The 24,997-nt window shown below is 35.8% G+C and overlaps 3 protein-coding genes and 3 pseudogenes across 3 annotated transcripts; 4 read left to right on the top strand and 2 right to left on the bottom strand.

The window, feature by feature from the left end:
• Positions 1–463: 463 nt before the first annotated feature.
• LOC111831896 lies at positions 464–3,872 on the bottom strand (annotated as a pseudogene).
• A 471-nt stretch (positions 3,873–4,343) lies between these two features.
• On the bottom strand, positions 4,344–8,020 carry LOC111831963 (disease resistance protein RML1A). The gene is made up of 4 exons (XM_023787777.1): positions 7,445–8,020; positions 6,034–7,129; positions 5,602–5,901; positions 4,344–5,499 (listed from the first exon to the last, which is right to left on the bottom strand). Exons 1-4 carry the CDS (start codon positions 7,918–7,920, stop codon positions 4,465–4,467), a joined length of 2,907 nt encoding a protein of 968 aa, XP_023643545.1. The 5' UTR covers positions 7,921–8,020; the 3' UTR covers positions 4,344–4,464.
• A 101-nt stretch (positions 8,021–8,121) lies between these two features.
• LOC17895435 lies at positions 8,122–12,048 on the top strand (annotated as a pseudogene).
• Positions 12,049–13,979: 1,931 nt separating this feature from the next.
• Positions 13,980–15,690, top strand: LOC17896634 (uncharacterized protein At1g76660). Its single transcript, XM_006302368.2, has 2 exons — positions 13,980–14,132; positions 14,325–15,690. The coding sequence occupies exons 1-2, from the start codon at positions 14,019–14,021 to the stop codon at positions 15,309–15,311; spliced, it is 1,101 nt and encodes a 366-aa protein (XP_006302430.1). The 5' UTR covers positions 13,980–14,018; the 3' UTR covers positions 15,312–15,690.
• A 707-nt stretch (positions 15,691–16,397) lies between these two features.
• LOC17894836 lies at positions 16,398–18,839 on the top strand (annotated as a pseudogene).
• A 1,630-nt stretch (positions 18,840–20,469) lies between these two features.
• On the top strand, positions 20,470–22,292 carry LOC17894125 (cytochrome P450 86A7). Its single transcript, XM_006300374.2, has one exon. It carries the CDS (start codon positions 20,518–20,520, stop codon positions 22,156–22,158), a length of 1,641 nt encoding a protein of 546 aa, XP_006300436.1. The 5' UTR covers positions 20,470–20,517; the 3' UTR covers positions 22,159–22,292.
• Positions 22,293–24,997: the final 2,705 nt, after the last annotated feature.

Below are 24,997 nucleotides of genomic sequence, written 5' to 3' on the forward strand. Positions count from 1 at the left end.
CTAAAGTGTTCAAAGTGGCTCGTGGCCAACCCTAGACTATTTATACTAACTACTCGAAACCCTAACCCTAGGATCTTCGAGGATCTCACCGAAACGGAATATGCTTGCTTGTCAAGCTCATCCTTTCCTTATTTGATGTAAAGAATATTCACCATATCTTCACACACAATTCGTCTCTATCTTTGCTGCCAAGCAAGAAATCTTCCTTAGCACGTCACTCCATCCACTTAAGCTTTGCCACGTCATCTCACGACTCCATGTCAGCAACTTCAAGTGTCTGATGTGATCTCAGGCATCTGATGTGGTCTCAGGCGTCTGAACAGATGCAGCTTCCTGATCTCCACAGCAAGCTGTTCTGTAACTGCATCTTCAAGACTCTCCTCTTGCTCTTGTAATCGGAACGACGAACTTACATGCAGTAAATTAAGACAGACTAGATGCTCAAGAAATTTCGCAGGATTAATCAGACCATCGTTTGAAGAATACATACTAGGTATCCCCGTTGGATGCTTTGTGGTTCAAGATCGTGACACCACATTCAATAACGTCGAAGTGGTTTTGGAATTTGCTTCTGCATTCCAAGACCACCTCTTTGTCTGAATTCGAACGCCATCGACATGCGTCAAATATAAAAAGATGTTCCCTTGGGGAGTTTGAGACAATGCCTAGGATATAAGCATAGTCTACGTCCTGGATGCGACATATGAGTTGGGAATAGAAATCTTTGACACCTTGGTGAGGGAAAATCACGACGCACATCATAAATTGGGAATAATCCTCGGAATGAAGGATAGTCAAGGAACTACCTTTGGCTCTGTGATCCAAGAACTCTGCTGGCAATTCTCTTCCTGGTAACAGCGCGGTCCCCTTAAACTCCGATGATCTTCGGATAATTGCTCGTCGTGCTTCTCCATCCAATTTGAAGCAATTGATGAAACGTAGACAACACGCCGCCGACCTAATTGTATTGTAAAGCGTATCTTTTGTATCGTAAAGCGTGTCTCCACTCCATACTAGTGTCTCCAGTGATTCACAATCATCTGCGCTTAGAAACAAGAGCGAACGAGGGAGCTCCGGCAATGATACGAGTCTTGTGCAGCTAGATATATCAAGTATCTCCAGCTGATGAAGATCTTTGATGCAGTCTGGAATCGTTTCAATATCAGATTTGCTTAGGTCTAGATATACGATACTCGTGCAAAGATGTGTTAATCTTCTGAGCTTTTCAATGTCGCTCATGTAGATTGATGCACGCACATCTTCCACCTCCATCTTCTGATCTTTGATGTCCGTTAAAACAACAGCTGGAGATCTTGTCAATCTTGATGAACATCCTCGCATGACGACTTTTGTAAGGGAAGTCAAGTTCATGTCTGCTGGAATGACTTGTACGTTAATGCATCCACTCATACCCAACCAATCTAGTTTATCAAGATGCGAAAATGAGGATGGGATATCTACCAAAGTCTCGCAACACTCCAGATTCAAGAACTCCAGATTTGTAGCATTTGAAAGATCTGCAAGTTCCTTCAAACTCTTGGACCCAGACAAATCCATTCGCTTGAGATTCTTGAGGGGCTGGATTCCTTCCCATAGCTTCTCAAGCTGGCTTTCTCGCATATCAAGTTCAACAAGATGTTCTGTATTAAACATGGGAGGAAGACTCTTGCTTGGGTATACCTCCCAATCTAGTAACCTTAGACGACGCGGAAACTCCATCTCCGCAGGTATATGCATTCTATAGTTCCCATCATCTTTACCTTTGTAGACTCTCAGGAATCGAAGATTAGTCATTCTTTTGAAGGCTTTCTTGCTTATAGATACTTCATTGACACCAGATATGTCAAACGATATGCCTAACACATTTCTTGTGCCCTAAACCAAAATATTCCAAATGGTAAGCAAATTGTTAGCACAAATAAGTAAGAATTTCTTTTCTTCACCAAATTAATGCCTGAGTCTAATGAGTTAATGAAACGAAAATACAAGAGCAAGAACTTACTTTGGCATCTTCAAGAACATCACATATCTGATGAGCATCTATTAAGATTTTGCGTTTCCAAGGCTCTTGTTTAGGAATGGCCTTCTTACCTACTTGTTGTAGTAATATGTGCATCACTAATTTTTTAACCCCATATGTAGATGTCTCTACGTCTATGAGAGATCTGTTTTTAAGGATTTTCAGCCCATGTTTGACATCTAAATCACTTTCAGCGAACATGGTTTTCAAAAACTCACCATTTTTCTTGTTGAAGAAGACTGCAATGTGGAGAAATAGTGTTTGCTCGTTCTCATCTAAACTTTCATAGCCTACGCGTAGTACGTCTTCGATATCTCGATCAAGAATAGTTTCCAGCCTGCTCACAACATTTTCCCATTCTTCTTCCTTCTTGCCGCGTAAAGATGAACCAACGACACAAAGACCCAATGGAAGCTTATCACATAGCTCTGTTACACGTTCGACAAGAACCTTAAAACCATGAAGTGGAGATGTTTGTTTAAAAGCATATCTACATAAGATCTTGAGAGCTTCTTTTCTAGATGGAAACCCCACATGGTAGGTATTTTCAATACCATGTTGCTGCAAAAGCTCTTTGTTTTCTGTGGTTATTACAATCCTACTTTCAGGACCGAACCATGTTGTTTCATTTACCAAAGCCTCCAATTGCTTTAGATTGTTCACATCATCAAGTATAATAAGCACTTTCTGGTCGCTTAGGTTTTCTTTTATTGCACCTAAATGGCTTATCTTCATACCACTTTGGTTCAAAACCTTTGAAAGAAACTGTTGTTGCAAATTCAACTTCAAACCATACTCATCAAAACCGCTATGATAGCTTCCCCTAAGGTTATCCACAAAGCAACTAAGTTGAAACCTATTAGAGAGTAGACCATGTAAAGCTCTGGCAATGGTAGTCTTACCAATCCCAGCAGGACCAGAGATTGCAACAATCTTTACTCCATCATAATCTAAATCTAGCAAAGACTCCATTTCTTTCAAATGAGCTTCAAGTCCCACCATGCCATCAAAATCCCTAGACGGTGTTGCATTCAGTTTATCTAAAACGTCTTTGGAAATCTTCTCAATCATTATAGCTTCGTTGTCCCTAACAAAAAGAGAGAAAAACGTTTGTTTCCCATCATGAAGCCATGAGATAAAAAACAACCCATAGAAATTACATTCCTCTGTTCCAATTTCCCTACTATATTTGTACTGCTTCCATCAAAAACATTCCCTTGGATCATTTCAAATTCAATTGTATTGACCAAAAATTCGTCTTGATTGACTTAGAAATACCATTTTATTTTAATCTAACCGGGTTACTACAACTCACAATTTAGAATACAAAGAAAAAACAAACTACAGTATATAACGAATTAGAGACAAACCAGTTTAGGAAGTGTTCTCCAGCAATGTTGCCCACATAGTTCAAAGCTTGGCTCCATCTTTGCCTCTTCTCTTCTGTTTTAAGAGCACAAGTTTCATTGAAAACTTTCCCAAATTCTCCAGTCTGTTTGCGCACATCGGATGGATCTACCCCGTAGAAGACAGTCATCACTATTTGCCCGACATCATCCTTGCATTTCAAAATCTCCAACAGCTCATCTAAACACCAGCTTGATGAAGCATACTTCTTTGATAGCACAACGATAGAGATCCTAGATTCTTTGATCGCTTGGGTGAGTGCAGGAGCAATTATCTGGCTTCTCTCAATTCCTTGATCATCGAACATAGTTATTCCGTTGCGGTTAAACTGTTGGCGCAAGTGACTGAGAAATGTTGTACGGACGTCGGGGCCGTGGAAGCTAGAGAAGACTTTGAATTTGTAGGTGCGAGGTTTTGAATAAGAAGGAGAAGCCATGAGAGACATGCTGAGATGGATGGAAATTAATGGAGTAACAAGATATGTTGAAATCTGATACTTTGATGCATAACTATTTTTTGGGAAGCTAAATACAAAAGCAAACAATAAAAAGGATGCTTCCGCGTAATTAGGCAAACTTAAACGCGTTATATGACTCCCTTTTTGGAAAGAAAAATATTAAGAGAGATTAAATGAAAAGAGCAAGAGGTTTCCTTGTTCTTTTACTTTACATATATGCGGCAAAGTTGTTTAGTAATGTGGTTCTTGCCGCAATTTATTTCCAAACTACAGAACAGCCAGAGGATTAAAATATTTAATCAATTGCATTGTCAAGTGTTAATGTTTCTTTAAAAGGCTATACAAAAGAGCACTTGAGATCAAACTCAAAAGGAAAACAGAAATTAAAGCGACAAACTTAGTATAACCATCTAAGATCTTTACTATCAAAAGCTTACAGAATGCGATTGATCTATTTGAGTTTGAATATCAGTTAAATAAAAAAGCTGAACAACATAAGAAAATTTGTAATCAAACACAAAAGCACATTTTGCTATTCTGTGATAGCAGGTCTTGAATTCTTATTTAGGTTCTTCTGCTTCTACCGGTAGTGTCCGTGAAAGATCTGGATACCGCATTCAATAATGGTGATGTCCTTGGATGAGGTGCTGAATTCCAACAATACCCCACTGTCCAGTTTATCAGAAAAAGTAAAGTGGCCTATAAATAGATGTTCCGCTTGGACCTTGGGGAGAAGCTGAAGTCTTTTTTGGCCAGTGGAGAAACCGTTTTTGCTTTGACGACATAACAAGTCAAAATATTCTACCATCTTCTGTTTAGGAGAAATCACGACGCAAATCCTGCACTCGTAGGTATCTGAAGGGATGGTTAAGGAATTTCCAATAGCTCTGTGATGGAACTCTGCTGGTACATTTCTTCCGGGTAGCCACGCGTCCCTAGATTGCTTGGTAATGACCCTACGTGCTTCTGGACCCAATTTGAAGCAGTTGGAGAAATAGAGATCTTCAATTGCAGACTCGAAAGGGAATGGTACCAGTGTCTCTAGTGATTCACAAGTGTCTACCATTAGTCTTTTAAGCGAGCTAGGAAGCTCGGGCAGTGATGCAATTTTTGGACAACCATATATATGAAGTTCTTTTAACCCATCAAGATCTTTGATGCAATCTGGAATTTTCTTAATATCTTCCCCTCTTCCCTTTAGATAAATTTCTGCAATGGCATGATATACATTGACACTGCCATATATGTCGAGAAACTGAAGGCCAAACCAGAGCCTAACTGATTCAAGCAAACCTTCTAGCATCGTGTCTGTGATTGAGAGTGTTGTGATATTGGTAGAAATATCTGGAATCTTTTTCAAATGCCAGCATCCCATCATCGTGAGTGATACAAGAGATGCCAGGTTGGAGTGAGTCGGAACTACTTTTAGCTTTCTACAGAAATCCATATTCAACTCCTCTAGTTTTTGAAGATTTCTAATAGAAGAAGGAATCTCTACCAAACTCTCGCAACGAGCCAGATTCAATACCTCAAGATTTTTAGCATCCGAAAGATCTGGGAGTTCCTTCAAATGACTGGACCGTAACAACTCCATCTTCTTGAGATTTGTAAGGGGCTGAATGCAAAAAAAAAAATAAGAGGAAAGATCATCAGCAGTTCAGCACATATAACAAGTAATTATTTCAATGATTCAAACAAAACAAACATATATACCAACCTGGATTCCTTCCCAAAGCTTCTCGAGCTGGTTATCTCGCAAATTAAGTTCCACGAGATATTCCGGCCTAAATGTACGAGGAAGACACTTTCCTGGATATACCTCCCAATGTAATAACCTTAATCGAGGTGGGAAAACCATGTCCTCAGATATATGCACTCTTACATTTGTATCAAATCTTTTCTTGTAAATGCTGAGAAATCGAAGATTGCGGATTCTTTTAAAAGCTTCTGTACTGATATACACATCGTTTAGGAGTGTTGATATATCAAAAGATATACCCATCACATTTCTACCACCCTATACAAAATTCAAAGTAAAAGAAAAAGTAACACCATTAGTGAGATATGCGATGGTTACCAAATTACATGGTTAAACAGATAAATATTCTTTGTTTTTTGGAAATTAAGAAACAAAAGTAGACAAACTTACAGATTCATTTTCGAGGACATCACAAATTTCATCAGTGTCTGTTAGGATTTGACGTTTCCCATGTTCTTGTCTTTGAACCGCTTCTTTACCTACTTGTTGTAGTAACTTATGCATCACGATATCTCCTTTGGTAGATTTTTGTATGAGAGACTTATATGTGAGGGTTTTCAACCCGTATCTGACATCTAAATTACTGTCACCAAGCATTGCTTTCACATGATCACTGTTTTGGTTGTTGAAAAAGAATGCAATCAGAAGAAAGAGAAACTGATCGTTCTTATGTAAATTGTCGTATCCGACTCTAAGTACTCCCTCGATCTTTCGATCAAGGCTATTTTCTAGCCTATGCAATATACTTTCCCAGTCATCTTCTTTCTTTCTGCGTAATGATGAACCCATGACCCGTAGACCCAACGGAAGGTTACTGCAAAGTTTCGTTACTCTTTCGACAAGCTTTTCAAAACCATATGGTGCAGAACTCTGTCTAAAAGCAGATCTACAAAATATCTCACGAGCTTCTCTTATAGTTGGGAAAGCCACATGGTATGTACTGTTGATATCATGTTGCTCCAAAAGCTCTTGATCTTCCGTGGTTAGGATAATTCTGCTTCCAGGACCAAACCAATTAGTTTCATTCGCTAAAGCCTCAAGTTGCTGCAGATCGTCCACATCATCAAGAATGATAAGAACTTTTTGGTCGCATAGCCTTTCCTGTATCGCACCTAAATGGAATATCCTCAAATCATTTTGGTTTAAAATCTTTGAAAGAAGCTGCTGTTGCAAACACAACTTCAATCCATACTCATCAAGACCACTATTATAGCTTCCCTTGAGATTCTCCATAAAACAAGTAAGCTGGAAACTGCTAGAGAGTCGGCTATGTAAAGCCCTTGCAATGGTAGTTTTACCAATGCCGGAAGGACCGCAAATTCCAACAATCATAGCTCCATCTTCATCATCTAAATGTAGCAAAGACTGCATTTTCTGCAAGTGTGCTTCAATACCCACCATATCTTCAAAATCCTTAGAGATTGTAGTGTTTAGTTTGTTTGAAACATCTCTAGCAATCTTCTCGACCATGTTTGATTCCTTGTCCCTAACAAGAAAGTAAAAGTCATAGTGTTTTTCAAATAGTCATGTGAAAAATGATTTGTAAAGTTCTATACTTCTATTGTAGAAATCAAAACCTATCAGATCTTTATATCCCTCAGCGCTAAAATATTGAATTACACGTACATATGTATAATACATACACATAGTCTTGAGTGGCTAATAAAGCAATTTAAGTCATGAACCTATCAGATCTTTTAGATTCACAAAGAAAAAGTCTCTAATCGGATTAAAATGTCCCTAACCGGATTATGAAAGCATGAATTCCAAATTAATTAATTGAACGATAAATTAAACAAACCAGTTTAGAAAGTGTTCTCCGGCTATGTTTCCCACATCGTTCAAAGCTTGGCTCCATCGTCGCCTATCCTCCTCCGTTTTACGGGCGCAAGTTTCATCGAAAGTACTCCCAAATTCTCCGGTTTGTTTCCGAATATCAGATGGATCAACTCCGTAGAAGATTGTCATCACTATTTGCCCAATATCTTCCTTGCACTTCAAAATCTCCAGCAGCTCATCCAAACACCAGCTTGAAGAAGCATACTTCTTCGAGAGTACTACGATCGAGATCCTCGATTCCCTAATCCCTTGGGTGAGTGCGGGGGAAATGGTTTGACCTCTCTCGATCCCCTGGTCGTCGAACATCGTAATCCCATTGCAGATAAACTGTTTGCGTAAATGACTGAGAAAAGTTATACGCACGTCTGGTCCGTGGAAACTCGTGAAGACGCGGTATCTCCAGGTTCGAGACGAAGACGAAGAAGAAGAAGAAGCCATGAGAGACAGAGAGACTCGAGTAGCGAGAAAAGTTGAAGTTCACGTAGACAAAAATGTCTGGATGAATCATGAAGTCATCATAAACAATGGAGAAATTGGAAAAGGCAACACCATTGACTCTTGACTCTTGAGTTTTTGACTTTGAGAAAGAGAGGAGGTCCCAGTGATTTAATTGTGTTACTAAACCAGCTTGGCGTTATTAAACCGGAACTCTACCGGTTTCTGTAGCTCGGTTTATCAATTCGTCTTTTTGCGCATCCCTTTTTGCAATTTACAAACCGATGCTCGTGTACCGGAAGCCCAACCGAGGAGACGATGCAGAGGTCGACGGCGAAGAGATTGTTAGTTCATCGGAATCTACAGGGAATAGGTCATCTTCAAACTGCGTCTTCTTCCTTTAATCTTTTCTGGGGACGACGAGCTTTCGCTAGTGCCAGTGACAATTACAGAGAGATATTGAGTAGAAATGGGAAATTACAGGGTTTGAAGTTAGATGATGCAGTTGATTTGTTCAGTTTTATGGTCAAGTCTCGCCCACTCCTTTCCATTGTTGATTTCAGTAGATTGTTGAGTGCCATTGCCAAGATGAACAAGTTTGATGTTGTCATCTCTATGGGCGAGCAGATGGAGATGTTAGGGATTGCACATAATCTCTATACTTACAGTATTTTGATTAACTGTTTTTGTCGCCGCTCTCAACTCTCTCTTGCGTTAGCAATTCTTGGGAAGATGATGAAACTTGGATATCATCCAGATATCGTCACGCTTTCTTCGCTTCTCAACGGATATTGTCACGGTAATAGGATTTCTGATGCCGTTGCTTTGGTTGATCAAATGGTGGAAATGGGATATCAACCTAATGCTGTTACATTCACAACTCTAATCCATGGACTTTTTCTCCACAACAAAGCTTCGGAAGCTGTGGCTTTAGTTGACCGGATGGCTGTGAAAGGATGTCAACCGAGTCTAATTACTTATGGCGTTGTAGTAAACGGAATATGTAAGAGAGGTGATATCGATTTAGCTTTAAAGCTTCTCAAGAAGATGGAGGGAGGAAAAATAGAGCCTGGTGTTGTAATCTACAGCACAATCATTGATGGTCTTTGCAAATATAGACACGTGAATGATGCGCTCGACCTTTTCAACAAAATGGTGAACAAAGGAATTAGACCAGATGTTGTACTTACAACTCCCTCATAAGTTGCCTTTGTAATTACGGAAGATGGAGTGATGCCTCTCGACTACTCAGTGATATGATTGAGAGGAAAATCAGTCCTAGTGTAGTCACTTTCAATGCATTGATCGATGCGTTTGTGAAAGAGGGGAAGCTTCCAGAGGCTGAGAAATTGTACGAGGAGATAATCAAAAGGTCTCTAGATCCTAATATTATCACTTACAGTTCATTGATCAACGGGTTTTGCGTTCAAAATCGCTTAGAGGAGGCTAAGCAAATGTTTAATTTGATGGTTAGCAAGGGTTGTGTCCCAAATGTAGTGACTTATAGTACTCTTATAAATGGATATTGTAAGTGTAAGAAGGTAAAAGATGGAATGAAACTCTTCCGTGAGATGTCTCAAAGAGGCTTGATTGGCAATACAGTCACTTACACCACTCTTATCCAAGGGTTATTTCAAGCAGGAGATTGTGATAATGCCCAGGATGTTTTCAAACAGATGGTTTGTGGTGGTGTGCATCCCAGTATTATGACATACAACATTATGTTAGATGGACTTTTTAATAACAGGAAGCTAGAGAAGGCATTGGTGGTATTCGAGTATATGCAAAAGAGTGACTTGGTACTCGATATCATTACATATAATATTATAATTGAAGGGATGTGCAAGGCTGGGAAGGTGGAAGATGGGTGGGATTTATTTTGTAGTCTCAGCATTAAAGGAGTGAAGCCTAATGTTGTAACCTACACTACCATGATCTCAGGATTTTGTGGAAAAGGCTTAATGCAAGAAGCTGATGCCTTGTCCAGAAAAATGAAAGAAGTTGGGGTTTTGCCAAATGACCGTACCTATAATACACTTATTAAGGCACATCTCAGAGAAGGCCACACAGCCGCATCGGCTGAACTTATCAAAGAAATGAGGAGTTGTGGGTTTGTTGGAGATGCTTCAACTTTTGGTTTGGTCACTAATATGTTATATGATGGGAGATTGGACAAAAGTTTCCTCGAAATGCTTTCTTAAAACAATTCTATCATCATGGAGAAAGTAGTGAGGTGGTTAGATATTTTTTCTGCTATTTTAATCACAACTTCTCGTTTGATGTTTTGTCTGAGCTTCATAACATCTCTCTGATTTCATTTGTTATTACCCTGCTAGGTCTCAGACAAGAGTTGATGACGCAAACATTTGTTAACACAACATCAGTGCTCAAACAAATTCAGAGAAGCTTTCAAGAAATTTTCGGATTTCAAAAGTTGTATGTGTAAGGTTTTGTCTTTCCCACAATTTTTTTGTACCTAGGCTGATTGGTTGTAACAATAGAAAATGTTCGACCGTATTTATCTTGTTTAACGCAGAAGTAGGCATGATATTTGATTAAAATACTTTGTCTGGTATCTGGTTTGATTTGATGGTGCAGTTGAAAAATGGTGAATGTCCAATTTGGTTTATCTAAAACTACAGGTAATAGTCCTTGTACCAAACTGAGAGGACTTAGTACAGTTGGAGAAACATGATCGATTTGAGGCAGAAAAGTCGATAAAACCAGATATAGACTTTGCATTCGCTTGTATTGTTTGACATTTTGTCGATCATACACTGAAGAAATGTTTTTGATTTTGTCGTTTTGGGATCAAAATGCAGATGGATGGCAAGGTCAGAGAAGAATATGATATGAGATGAGTGCTGCCAGTGTTAATACATGACTTTATCACATCATACTGTATCAAGGTAAGCAAGAAGTCTGTGTGGAGGAGGAATCTATCAGCAATAAATATCTTGGACAAAAAAGAGAGTGTTAATACTTGAGCTATATAAAGAGAGTGTAGTATGTCTTCTTCTTCTTTTCTATACATATATAATGTTTCTGGAGCACAGTCTTTCCTTGATTAGGGACTAAATTTATACCCACCGGATTTAGAATTTCAGTATCCAAATGGTTTTGAAGTTTAGTAGTGTCAAGATCATGTTTTATGATAGAAATGAGCTTAGTGTTGTAACATGTGGGATTTACTCGGAGTCTTTGATCTATCGATATGTCATTTAGGTTTCGAAGAGGAGATAATCATATAAAAGTTTTAAAGATATAAGTATGGATTTAGTTTTAGAGTGAAATATGCATGCTGGTCAGTGGTCAGTCACACACACCAAATGGTTTGTCTTTAGTTGATAATTTTTTTTTTTGTTCAAAGTCTTTAGTTGATAATTATGTTTATAAAATTAAGATGCAGATTCCAGATTACTCATCTTTTTGGGTGCATAATGATACTTTGGCCTTACGAGATCTCGGTTTCTTATTGAAGACTGTTTCTTCTTTGTCATTGTGGCTGCTGCTGAAACTGGTACGTTTGACTCCTCATTTCTATCAATGTCTCTTTTCTCACAACCTCTTTCCGAAACATATAGATTGGAGATAATCGTTGCAGTTAGATATAACAACACTGTGCATTGCTCCTCAGATGTTCTCATCATGAAATTGATACAGAGAGGACAACTAATGTACATATACATGTTACTTTTCTGCAGATGGTAAACCCGCGGAACAAAACCAAAACTTGGTATGTGTTTATGTAAGTGACTCTGTCTTCGAAACTACAATTTCGTGTTTCACATTTTGGTCTCATGAGATCTTCAAGGTACATTTGCAGTATGTATGTGAAAAAGAAGCTTTTAAAAACATCCCAGCCGTTGATATGTGCCACCTGAACCAAGACAAGTGAACTTGGTCTCTTTCAACCACATTTACAACATTATAGTATACATCCAAATATTAAATTTTATAATTATAACTAACAGGGTTTATAAAGCAGGTAGTAATGGAAACTTTTTTTGTTCTGATAAGTTCCAATCTTAAAGTAGATTTATATAATCTGACTTTTAGTATTCTGTATATTGTTTTTGGTTCGGCTTTTTCCATTTTGGAAGAAATCTCACGTAAACTTGTTGTCTTCTTTTTCATCCAGCTTTGATGCACGTGAAATTCTGGTGTCGTGTTATAATCTGCAACGAATAAGTAAAAGTATAAATTATCTGCAATGTTAAAATTTTACTATTAATCAGTGGATAACAGCCTTTATTTTCTCACTTAAAATCCCCAATTTCATAAATAAATCTTGCCAAAATGTCTTTATATTTGTAGATTTGTTAGGAAAATACTAAATCAGAAAATCAATCTAATGAGTGCAAAGTTGGTTGGTGACACGTGTCAAAGCATGAGTCCGGAAGTGCGGGTTGATGACCTAACTCATTGAACTTCCGACAGGTCCTAATAATCCAAACTTATGATTTCATAAATTTTTAATAGCATTTTTAAAAGAACAATAACTAATGTGTGTTTAACTTTAACGACGAGACTATCTTTTTGTTTTCATTTCAGAAAACGACTTAAATCTAATTCACGAAGTTCAATGTCAATTTCCTAATGAAACTACGAACTATATTAACTTATCTTTTGCTCATAAAAAGATTGTAATTTAGTAAAAGTGGTGTGTATCCTTAAACTTGGCCATAAACCTCATCATTTTCTACTTCCTTTTTTCATCTTTTTTTACATTTCGTAACTCTTTCGATTTAATTCTTCTAACTCCCAACTATCTCCTTACCAAAAAAGAATCTATTTTTTGTTTTGAAAAATCAAAAATATAAGGTTGTCTTTATTAGATTTTAATTGGTGACAGCTAAAACACTATTGCACGACTAAATTACATTAACTATGTCAGTCTTCCCTTTTTTGTGTAAATGCTCCAATAATAATTTTTCCCCTTATTGGAAACAAAAATAAATAAAATCAGTCAATTGCACTGATTCTTATTTAAAACCCTTAAAACAAAGTAGCTACCACAGTTTTATATTATAAAGGTATAGGAGCCAAATAAATCTGCACTGTAATTATTGATTACATAAATATATCACCAAAACTGAGAAAGGTCGCTTTATTATGATTGATTATTGGGTATGGGATGAAGAAAAGTAAAAAATAAATAAAAAATACTAAAGACACAAAATATATATTATTGGGTATGGTATAAAGAAAAGGAAAAAAAATAGTAAAGACCCAAGATACATAATAAAGTCAAGCCACCGTGCAAAACAAGTTGAAATTTCGTTGTGACATAATTTAAAAAATATATATATATATATAGTATCTTTATATTAAAAAAAATTAAAATATTTTATTACTTAGATTAGCCCCACACTTAATGTGCACACGAGAAACCTATAATCTAAAAGAGTTTAGATTCGATTCTCCCCCACACGTGCGCTTCTGTGTCACCACTTTCTCTTTGCACTATCCTCATTTTCATTTTTTTATTTTACTTAAAAAAATCTTAATAACTTTTTCCCTTAAAATATCTTCTTTTCGTATTAAGAAATAGCTAATCTCGTCAAAAAAAAAAAGAGAGGAAATAATCTGAAAATTAATTGAAAATATTCGCCATGATAAAACTGAAAATATTTTAAAAAATTGGATAAGTAGATCAAAATTAATATTACAAACAAAATAGCAATATCTTAAAAATTTACTTCAGAGAAAGGAAAAAAATATTTTAGTCAAATCCTTCGCAAGTTAAATAGACGAAACTACCCTCAAAGATGGTATAATATTACAAAGAAATAGTAAGTAGTGGCACGGCTTTCGTCTTTGCCGTGTTTTGACCTGAAACCTTGACACACACGAACGAACATATATATTTTTCTCGAAGAAGAAGAGATTACAAATAATATTCCCAGAAATTTCGGTGTTTACGTGTCTCTTTTTTTGTTTGTTAATGTTTTTTCTTTTCTTCTTTCTCTGATTTTGATTGTTGAAGAAGAAGTTTTTGTGTCTTTTTTACTTGAGAACAAAAACTTATCGAATGCTCTGTTTTGTTTTCTCGGGAAAATTCTCATACTGAGTAGAAAAAAAAAACAGAGAGAAGAAAGATGAGAAGCGGTGCTGCTACTGGTGGTGGAAACAACGTTTTCGAAACTATTAACGCTGCTGCTTCTGCTATTGCTTCTTCTGATGATCGTCTTCATCAACCTTCTCCGATTCATGTGAGTCTCAGAAACTGTTTGATTATTTCTTCTCTTAAGCATTAGATCGAACACTTTGTAGGCGAAACCGATTACTATGGAATTGAGCTTTCTCTGATTGTTCAAACACAGATTCATAGAATAGAGCCTTGTGAAATTTCAGTTTCTCGAATCTGATTTTGAAAAATTTTGCAATTTTTTTTGTGAAATCAGAAGAAGCGAAAATGGTGGAATCGATGGAGTCTGCTGAAATGTTTCAGATCGTCGGGACAAAGGAAACGAATAGGAAACTCGGTTCTTGTTCCTGAACCGGTATCAATGTCTTCAAATTCGACATCTAACTCCGGTTATCGTTCGGTTATGACTACACTTCCTTTCATAGCTCCACCTTCATCTCCAGCTTCGTTTTTCCAATCGGAACCACCTTCTGCTACTCAGTCACCTGTAGGGATCCTCTCTTTTAGTCCTTTGCCTTGTAATAACCGTCCTTCCATCTTCGCCATTGGACCTTACGCTCATGAACCTCAACTGGTATCTCCTCCGGTCTTCTCTACTTACACTACTGAACCATCTTCAGCTCCGATCACACCTCCTCTTGACGAATCCATCTACTTAACTACCACAACACCTTCTTCACCGGAAGTGCCTTTCGCGCAGCTCTTTAACTCGAACCACCAAACTGGTAGCTATGGTCATAAGTTCCCAATGTCTAGTTATGAGTTTCAGTTTTACCAACTTCCTCCTGGTAGTCCACTTGGTCAGCTCATTTCTCCGAGCTCGGTTGTATCCGGTTCTGGTCCAACTTCTCCTTTTCCCGATGGAGAAACCGCGCTGTTCCCTCACTTTCAAGTCTCTGATCCTCCAAAGCTTTTGAGCCCTGGTAGATTGCATTGTCCAAAGACTGTTACAACTCCTTCTAAAGATCACAAGATTGTGAGACCGCATAAACCGGTTTCATTCGATCTTGATGCGGATCATGTCATTAGATGCGTAGATCAGAAGCTGAGGACAACGTTCCCTGAAGCATCATCAACATCATCGAATCCAGAAGCAATGAATCAATCCTCTCTCGGGTCGAATAAGGAATTTAATTTCGGCACGGATGAGAATCACTTGACCGATGATGAACATAGAGCTTCGCCAAAGAACAGCAACGACTGGTCTTTCTTCCCTGTGATGCAATCAGGTACACTTAGCTAACCTTCATCAGAAGATTTAGTTATTATATAGAATCTAAAAATTTAGAAATCGGATTCGGACACAATGATCTTGGTCAAGAAGATTCAAGAACTAAAATTTAACTAGGGATCTTATTAGTTTCCTTTGATTTTATACACTGGTATGATGTTCTCTACTATATAGAATTTTAAGATGGTTCTGTTCAGTACCTTAGGGTAGGGATGTTTTGTTGTCTCTCTGTTTTGGTTTTGTAATAAATATTTGGCGTTGTTATTAGTTGTTGTATATGGCTTCTCTCTATGTAGTTTTTTGTTTTTGTGCATACACATTGATCGCATTTGTAAATAACATTTCTACAAAGAAATTCCAATAATTCTATAGATTATGACAGTGTTAGACTTTTAGTTCTGTTTATTTTGTCTGCTCAGAAAAAAAAATGAAAAATCGCCAGTCCGATTAAGTTTTTAGTGTTGACAAAAAAAAAAGAAAAGAAAGATTAAGTTTTTCGTAAGAACTCAAAATTAATAATAATTTAGCTATTTTGATGCTGTTTATCTATATTGATGAGAAATCAAAATAGAAATTTGAGATATTTTTTTTAATTATGACTAATATATATCTAATTATACTTTGGAGATTTGTACATAATAGATTTGTATATATCTAGTAGTCCCTATATACCCGAAACTCAATCAAGGCCTTCATATTGGAACTCTCATCATTACATATACCCTAGTCGAAGCACACACGTACTTTAGCAATAACCAAAAAGGAACCCTTTCCTCGATATGAAACGCAAGGGACGAGAATGTAATGGTACAAGTGATCACATAGATTCGATCCCTGATGATCTAACGTCGGAGATTCTTTGTAGATTGCCCGGAAAATCTCTTATGAAGCTCCAATACTTATCTAAGTTTTGGCTTTCGATAATCCGAAGTCAAAGATTCATCGATTCCTTCTTCTCTAGGTCTTTGAATCGCGGTTCAAGCCTACTAATCACTTTCAATAATGGTGATTTCACCAGAAATACCAAGAAGCGTTTGTTCTTCTTCTCAGCTTCAAGCGAGGGGGAGCAAAAGTCTTGTTCAACTTTGGTAGCTAATCTCGACATGACAATAGTTTCAAGCGAGGGGGAGCAAAAGTCTTCTTCAACTTTGGTAGCTTCCACCGATAATTATAGCTGCAGACGAAGTAATTTGGTTCGTGGCTTTGTATGTTGCTCACATCAAGGTCGGTTCTTGATATGTAACCCTACCACGAGACAGATTGTTGCATTACCAAAAACTGGACATAATAAATGTAGTTCTATATACTTGGGATACGACCCGATTGATGATCAGTACAAAGCATTGTGCATGACGGTTTCTCGGGGGGATTTTGGTGATGTAGAGCACAAGGTTTTAACACTAGGAAGAGGTGATAGTAAGAACCTTTCGTGGCGGGAAATCAACGACAATACCAAGCCTCATATTTCTTCAACGAAAGGAATATGCATCGATGGAGTTGTCTATTACGGCGCTAGAAGACCAAACTTTGATAAGGTTATAGTTTGTTTTGATGTCAGGTCTGAGAAGATTAGTTTTATCAACCCACCTTTTATCAAGCGAGGGTGGGAGCCTGGTACAAACTTGATGAATTACAAAGGGAAGCTAGCTTTTGTTAATACAGCTTATTATCCTTACCGCGAAAGGTTTATATTATGGATACTTGACAATGTTGAAAAACATGAATGGTCAAATATAAGATGTAAGCTTCCGTTGAGTCCTAGTAAGCTTCTATCATATTCCTTCATTGGCTGCAACAAACCCGGCGAGATCATTCTGGCTCCACAATTGTTGTCACACAATCTTGAACCTTTCTACATTCTCTATTACGATGTAACAAGACACGACATCAGAATGGTTAGGCTTGAAGGAATTGCAGATAATGAAGAGTTCAGGCGTCGTTATGGAATCGGAGAGAATGGTGATTGTCATGTTTTTATGGCATCACAACACTTTGATGATATTAACTTTCTTTAACTTTTTGTTTCTTTCTTTGTTGATTCTCATATACAAGAGCATGAACAAATATGTTCCTTTTTTTCTTTTAACAAGTTTTAATTTCTATACACCAAGCAAATCTGGTATAATCCTAATTTAGATTCAAACATATATCGTAACTGAGAAAGCAGATGCATTGCTTTGGATCAAAAAAATTTACAACTCTTGTTATGATGGGTTCTACTTTGAATATTCAAACCCTAATTAAGATTTGACATCCAAGATTTCTAACATAAGAAAAACGAATAGGAGGCTAACCCTAATCTTCTCGGAATCTTAGTTGGAATATATGAATATGTATATGTGCGTCTTTCAGGTATGTGAAGGTTCATCCCAACGGAGATCACATTGATGATCACTTGTCTATGTACCTCTGCGTTGCGGATCCTGAATCATTCCGATTTGGATGGAAAAGACTAGCTGCTTTTTCCATCGGTCTATAAGTCTATTGAATCAACCAGGCCATGAGCTCTACAGAAAAGATGGCAATATATTTACTATACTTATTAATATCTTGCATATATATATGATTGTTAGGGAAATGATAAATATTAATTTGAGCTTTTTGGTTTTGTCTTACAGAACCGTTTTACCAACTGTTCTGCACTCACATCCCACAAATGGGTTGGCCAAAGGCCATGCCTCTTGAAAAGCTTCACGGAAACGGCTTTTTGGAGAATAATAAACTCATCATCAATGTCCAAGTTAAAGTAGCTCAAGTTGATGATGAAGGGTCTGTAACTGGGAATGAGATGTTAGATGTCAAGGGGTTTCCAAGTTCTTTATTCTCAGGTATATATATACGTATTTGGTTACTACAACTTTTAACTACTTTATTCACAATTTTTTTATTGTGACATACTGACATGTTATTTCTCTCGTACACAGGTGACTTCAGTGAGTTGGATTTTTGTGGAACATCCAAACGTTGCATTGAATTTCAAACCAAAGAACCAGTTACTCAGGACAGCATATATACATGAACATCCTCCTTGGTCTAATCGAGACATTGAACAACCTCTACATAGCATCACTGACACTGAGCTTAACTACGCTCAGAGCGATTTGATCGAGCTAACAGAAGCGGTTTTTTTTTTTTTTTTTTGGTGTGAACAATATTGATTTTCTTATTGAGGTAAAATTATGTGAAACAAATTAAGTTGAAATTACTTGACCCTATATATCTAACTAATAGCATATGCACCGAGTTAAGTCAGTTTTGTTTTCGTTTTGGAAACGACGACTTACATAGTTGCTTTCATAATGATTTCTTCAGTATTAATCTTACCTTTGTCATAAAGAATTTATATAACTTGAACTTGAAGCATACACCAATGGAGCTGCTCTTAACAATTTTTATCACCATGAACAATTGATTTAATGCACACTGTTCTATGCTATCATTTGGATTGTTTTTATGGTACATATATGTACTTTAGAAAACTTTTGATATGAGTTTTGGTTGATAAGGTAACTTTAACATGTAAAACAGATAATGAAATAAATACTCACAATAAATAATAAAACCTTGAGATAGTTATTATCAGATAGTTGATAAAAATCTCTTCTTTTTATAAAACAAACATATTATATAATTTTCTTATAGTATGTTCTATATTATATTTTTGACATTTTTACATTCCCAATAATTGCAATACTAATTACTCATACATGAATTAGTGAATGACAATTTTAATATTTTTACAGCGACTATGGCAATGTAAATTAATCTGCAAAAAAAAAAAAAACACAAAAAATGTAGTTGTCGTATAATGTGAAAACGAAAGAAAAATCACAATGATTGAAAAAGAAACAAAGGACCCCCAACTTTTAAACCCAAATTAATGCCGTATTTTAAGTTGAAGTGCCGCTGTCCATAGTATTTATTCTCTCTATCATTCATGCATAGCCAATTATATACATGATTTAATATAACGTTTTATATATGATGTAACTGATTTTGTTTATAAAGTTATATACTTTTTGATAAATTATAGCAGAATGATACATTGACATTGTAAAATGAAACTGTTTTACATAATAGAGTCGTGAAAAAACGACATTGAACACGATGTTTTGTTTTATTAACCTTTTTCTGAATTATTGTGTTCTCGTGGAAGAAATATTATAGAGTCGACAGAATTTATTCGGATCACGCGTGGGAATTATTATTTCCCAAAAACAAAAGTAGGAATTATATGATTCATTCATGCTATTTAATTGTTTTTGTATTATATATTTATTCATAAAAGTTTTTTTTGTCTCACCAACTTAAGTGGCACTAATGGCATTGGCCCCTTAAGATGTAACTTACCATTAATTTATTTTGCCATATATTATAGCTGTCATTGATAATATATCTTTATGGGTATACATATTTTTATTACAACTATCAATACATATATGCTTCTAAGTTATAACATATTCATCATGTGATGTCCCATATCAACATATATCTCATTCAAATAAATTGACATGATCATATCATAAGCACTTGAAACTGTCAATCTAGTAGCTTACAAACACAAATTTACATATATTTCGTCAATGCATAACTGCAAACTCATTAATCAGTAATTAAGATGATTAAAAGTTTAGATTGTGAAACGAGCTATGAGTAATTATATTCACGTAAAAGAGTAATTACGACTGATTAGTTAACTTACTCTGTTATATAGTATAATTTACGAATTTCTCACCCCAAAAAAAATGAGGGTATAATTTACGAGTTTATTTTAATTTAGGACAAAATTTTTCCTTAACAATAATTTTCGCCTGAAAAAAATCATGTGTTTAATTAGCTAGGGAAGATGATTATGGACAAACTCATGCATGTGAGGAAACAAAAAGGTTGATATATTGTAGGTGAATTAATGTATACAATATTAGGTTTTAATAAACACAAATGACAAACATAACACTTACACTACACAAACACATGACATGCAACTATACGTCCAAATTTTTTGGTTGGGAAAAATTATCAACAACAAACTTAGTTGCCTTATTAATTGCTCATATATACTTTCATTTTCTCTTTTACATTTCTTTTCACATTTCTTGTTTTTGTTTTCTTTTATAAAAAACCTATAAAACATTAATACGACTATATCTTCCATTTACATATACACTTCTTCTCTTCTTATGCTCTCACCTCGATCTCCACACTAAACTATACAAAAATGGATGGGTCGATGGCTGTGATCATACTTACCGTCATCGTAACCTATCTTATATGGTTCGTTTCTTTACGCCGCTCATATAAAGGTCCACGTGTCTGGCCCTTATTGGGCAGTCTTCCCGCACTTATCACGAACGCTCACCGCATGCACGACTTCATCGCCGATAACCTCCGCATGAGCGGCGGCACGTACCAAACTTGCATATTCCCGATCCCGTTCTTGGCTAAGAAACAAGGTCACGTGACTGTCACATGTGACCCCAAGAATTTGGAGCATATACTAAAAACACGGTTCGATAACTACCCCAAGGGTCCTAGCTGGCAATCGGTCTTCCACGACCTGTTAGGAGATGGGATCTTTAACACGGATGGCGACACGTGGCGGTTTCAGCGTAAGACGGCAGCGTTGGAGTTCACCACCCGTACGCTTCGCCAAGCCATGGCTCGTTGGGTTGATCGAGCCATCAAGAACCGTCTTGTTCCAATTCTTGAATCGGCTATGAGTCGAGCCGAGCCGGTCGATCTTCAAGACGTTCTTTTACGGCTCACTTTCGATAACATTTGCGGCTTAACGTTCGGCAAAGATCCGCGAACGCTCTCTCCGGAGTTTCCGGAAAACGGATTCGCCGTGGCTTTTGATGGAGCCACCGAAGCCACACTCCAACGGTTTATCATGCCTGAGTTTGTTTGGAAGATAAGAAAATGGCTTCGGCTCGGCTTGGAGGATGATATGAGCCGAAGCATCAGCCACATAGATAATTACTTATCGGAGATCATTAATACACGTAAGCTCGAATTGCTGAGTCAGCAACAAGATGGATCACGCCACGATGATCTATTGTCACGGTTCATGAAGAAAAAGGAATCCTACTCGGATAAATATCTCAAATACGTGGCGCTAAATTTTATCCTAGCTGGACGTGACACGTCATCCGTTGCTATGAGCTGGTTCTTCTGGTTGGTAAGTCTTAACCCACGAGTCGAAGAAAATATCATAAACGAGATCTGCACCGTTCTGATCAAGACGCGTGGCACCAATGTGTCGAAGATGACCGACGAGCCGTTAACTTTCGAGGAAATTGATCAGTTGATATACTTAAAAGCAGCACTGTCCGAAACACTAAGGCTATATCCGTCCGTACCGGAAGATTCAAAATTCGTTGTCGCCAATGATGTTTTACCAGACGGAACATTCGTTCCATCCGGATCTAACGTTACATATTCGATATATTCGGTCGGACGTATGAAGTTCATTTGGGGTGAAGATTGTCTCGAGTTTAAACCGGAAAGATGGTTAGACAAAAACCGCGACGATATATGCAACCAGTACAAATTTGTAGCGTTCAATGCTGGTCCGAGGATTTGTCTAGGCAAAGATTTAGCTTATTTGCAGATGAAATCGATCACTGCTTCGATTTTGCTCAGACATCGGCTAACGGTAGCTTTGGGACATCGAGTGGAGCAGAAGATGTCGTTGACGTTGTTCATGAAGTTCGGTCTTAAAATGGATGTGCATAAAAGGGGTTTGACGTTGACGGTGGAGAAATTGGTGAATGAGATGAGTAAATATAAGAGTTGTGAAAAGAAAGAGATTCACGATGGTAATTATCTCGAAGTTAAATCGGTCGCTGCTATGGCATAACCAATGTGGACGATGGTGCATGATTTAGTTACTTTACCGTTGTAAGCAAAAGAAATACCACTATATGGTTAAGAACACGTATCTTTGTGATTCTTGTTTTATTGCTTTTATATATTGCTAATAAAATTGTCTTATAGCTTATTCTTGAAAGCAAACTCAAAAAAATGCTCTTAAAGAGCTTATTAAGCTAATAATATAAAAGTGAAGTTAGATAGCTTATTGAGTTTTATTGTGTGCAAGTAAATATAAAGAAATGAGAGAGCTTTAAATTGTCATCAATATTAGTAAATATAAAGAAACGAGAGAGCTTAATATCCGACTTAAGGTAATTCTTTCTTTAATTACGAACATGATAAACTCGTAATAAGTTACTCACGAGATTTTACAGAATTGATTTGGGGATATATTAAACAAATCAACGGTCACGGTTAGGTACGTTACTTACCTTAGAGCAACATTATCAAGAAGATTTTAGACCATCCTCATTGCTAGTATCTTAGGGGGTAAGATTTGCAAAGGAAATATCTTATATAAGGATTTTCCTTTGCAAATCTTAGGGGATCTTACCCCCTAAGATACTAGCAATGAGGATGCCCTTAAACCTAAGATTTACATAGGAAAATATCTTATGCAAGATCTTTTCCTGTGTAAATTTTAAGTCTAAGATCCCTTTGATAATGTTGGTCTTAAGTCGGATAATTAAAGAATTGTTAACTGCAATCTCTATGAAATATTATTATTATATGTGTGGTTTCTACATGCTCAAGAGTTGCATGAGTTCACACTTGCTTTTCTAAAAAGGAACGCTTCTGCTAAGTAACGCTTCTGCTAAGTAACGCTTCTGCTAAGAATATTTTTATATACAATACGACGATAAGTGTTGTCATTAGCATATGATTATTTTACAATTGTCAATGTTATCGCACTTGTTAATTCTTGGAGTATAAAAGTGTGTTAGTTTTGTCCCGAGGTTCGAGGTCAAACTGAAAGAAAACGCAAAGGTCAACGGTGCAAAATGCAAAGCAATGAACCGTCCAAAATTTGAATGTTCTAATTAACATGCTTGTCCAAACACGTGAAGATGACATCGACATGCAATGGTTTTATACATTTACATATGACATATCACTAATTAAGTTGCATCACATAAGTCATTAACTATTTTAGTGTATAACAGAAAATTTAACAGATCAAGACATTTGATTTTCTTTTTGTCGTTGTATCATCTTTTCGAATTAAATATATAAAAATATAGTTCATAATCTAAATATAGTTTTAAAAAAAAAACTATTATCACATATTTAAAAGTTTAGTAATAACTAAAATTTTGTTTTAAAACATAAAACATTTCCGCACGACGCGGAACGGTTTTAATAATAACACAAAGATAACACTAATATAATAATTTAGTAAAAATACAATAATTAGTTATATTAACTAAATTTATGGTTTTAAACATAAACAGTTCCACACGGCGCGGAGCGGTTTTAATAATAACAAAAATATAATATTAAAAGAGTAAGATATAAAAATATAAAGTAATCCATCTTTTTAATATAATCATTTTTTTTTAGATTCAATCATTTAACTCATAACCAATTAAAAAATGAAGAAAATATATATTGAAAAGAAGGTATTTTCTTAGTTTCCTCTTATTAAATACTATCCTCACAATGTTATGTAGTAGACTTGTTTGTTTATACATTATGTATCAAAATAAATACATGATGATAAGAAATAGGCATGCTGCTATAGTTGTATATCCTAAATTATCTTTTAAAGGGGTTGGGTATAACAATGCAAACAAATTTACAAGATGAACTACTTGGTTTCATTATATATATATATATATATAAACTGGACTATATAATCTAGCTATATTTTACTTTATTATCACATATTTAAAAATTAATAATTAATATTATTTGGCGTAAAAAATAATTAAATGATATTGACTAAATATATGGTTTCGAACGGCGTAGAACAGTTTTAATAATAACAAAAATATAATATTAATTAGATACGACATATAAATACAAAATAATCATTTTTTTAGATATTCAAATGATTTTAGCCCATAACCAATAAATGAAAAATCAATAAACGACGTATTATCAAATAATATATTTTTGCAGTTTCCTCTAATTATATAAACTCAGTATGTCTTTTATTAATACCTTATGTATAAAAGTAAAATACATGGTCAATAAGCAATAGCGAAAAAAATCATAATAGACCTGAATATATTTTTCTAAGAGCATATTTAATGATAGGTTCTTAACAAATTTGATCATTGCGTCATATTTTGAGTTAAATATATAATAAATATAGTTTGTAGTTTAGCTACTTTTTAATTATTATTGCATAACTAAAAGTTAATAATTTGTAACGAATAAATCTATGAGTTTAAAACTATTAGGTACGGCGCGGAGCAAATTTAACAATATCAAAATTTAAAATATTAATTAGATGCCACAAAATTACAAAACAATTTAGATGACACCTTTTGAATAAGTTAATAACCAGTAAATTAAAAACCAAGAAAAATATATTGTAAATAAGGTAATTTATAACTATATATAATCACTTAGAATGTATCGTTGGTGCTAAATGCTAATCATGTCCTTTTATAAGTTATGTATCAAAGTAAATACATGATCATAAGCAATAGGGAAAAAAAAAAGAGAAATCATGATAGAGCTGCATAACTTCAAAGAAAATAAAATGAAAGATTCTATATTGCATAGAAAATATTTAGGTTAGGATAAAATATAAATTTTTTGAAACTATATTATTCGAACAGAATCATATCTTCGTATACTTTGATATCGTATTCTTC

Source organism: Capsella rubella, unplaced genomic scaffold (genome assembly GCF_000375325.1).
Source record: "Capsella rubella cultivar Monte Gargano unplaced genomic scaffold, Caprub1_0 scaffold_2, whole genome shotgun sequence".
Taxonomy (NCBI): Eukaryota; Viridiplantae; Streptophyta; class Magnoliopsida; order Brassicales; family Brassicaceae; genus Capsella; species Capsella rubella.

Bases quoted from the DNA above. Each gene is read 5' to 3' on its own strand.
- LOC111831963 (XM_023787777.1), bottom strand. From the start codon at position 7,920: ATGGCTTCTTCTTCTTCTTCGTCTTCGTCTCGAACCTGGAGATACCGC. The intron at 5,902-6,033 runs GTAAGTTTGTCT...AATTTTGTATAG, and splicing joins ATGTCCTCGAAAATGAATCT to GGTGGTAGAAATGTGATGGG. The intron at 5,500-5,601 runs GTTGGTATATAT...TTTTGCATTCAG, and splicing joins AGCTTTGGGAAGGAATCCAG to CCCCTTACAAATCTCAAGAA.
- LOC17894125 (XM_006300374.2), top strand. From the start codon at position 20,518: ATGGATGGGTCGATGGCTGTGATCATACTTACCGTCATCGTAACCTAT.
- LOC17896634 (XM_006302368.2), top strand. From the start codon at position 14,019: ATGAGAAGCGGTGCTGCTACTGGTGGTGGAAACAACGTTTTCGAAACT. The intron at 14,133-14,324 runs GTGAGTCTCAGA...TTGTGAAATCAG, and splicing joins ATCAACCTTCTCCGATTCAT to AAGAAGCGAAAATGGTGGAA.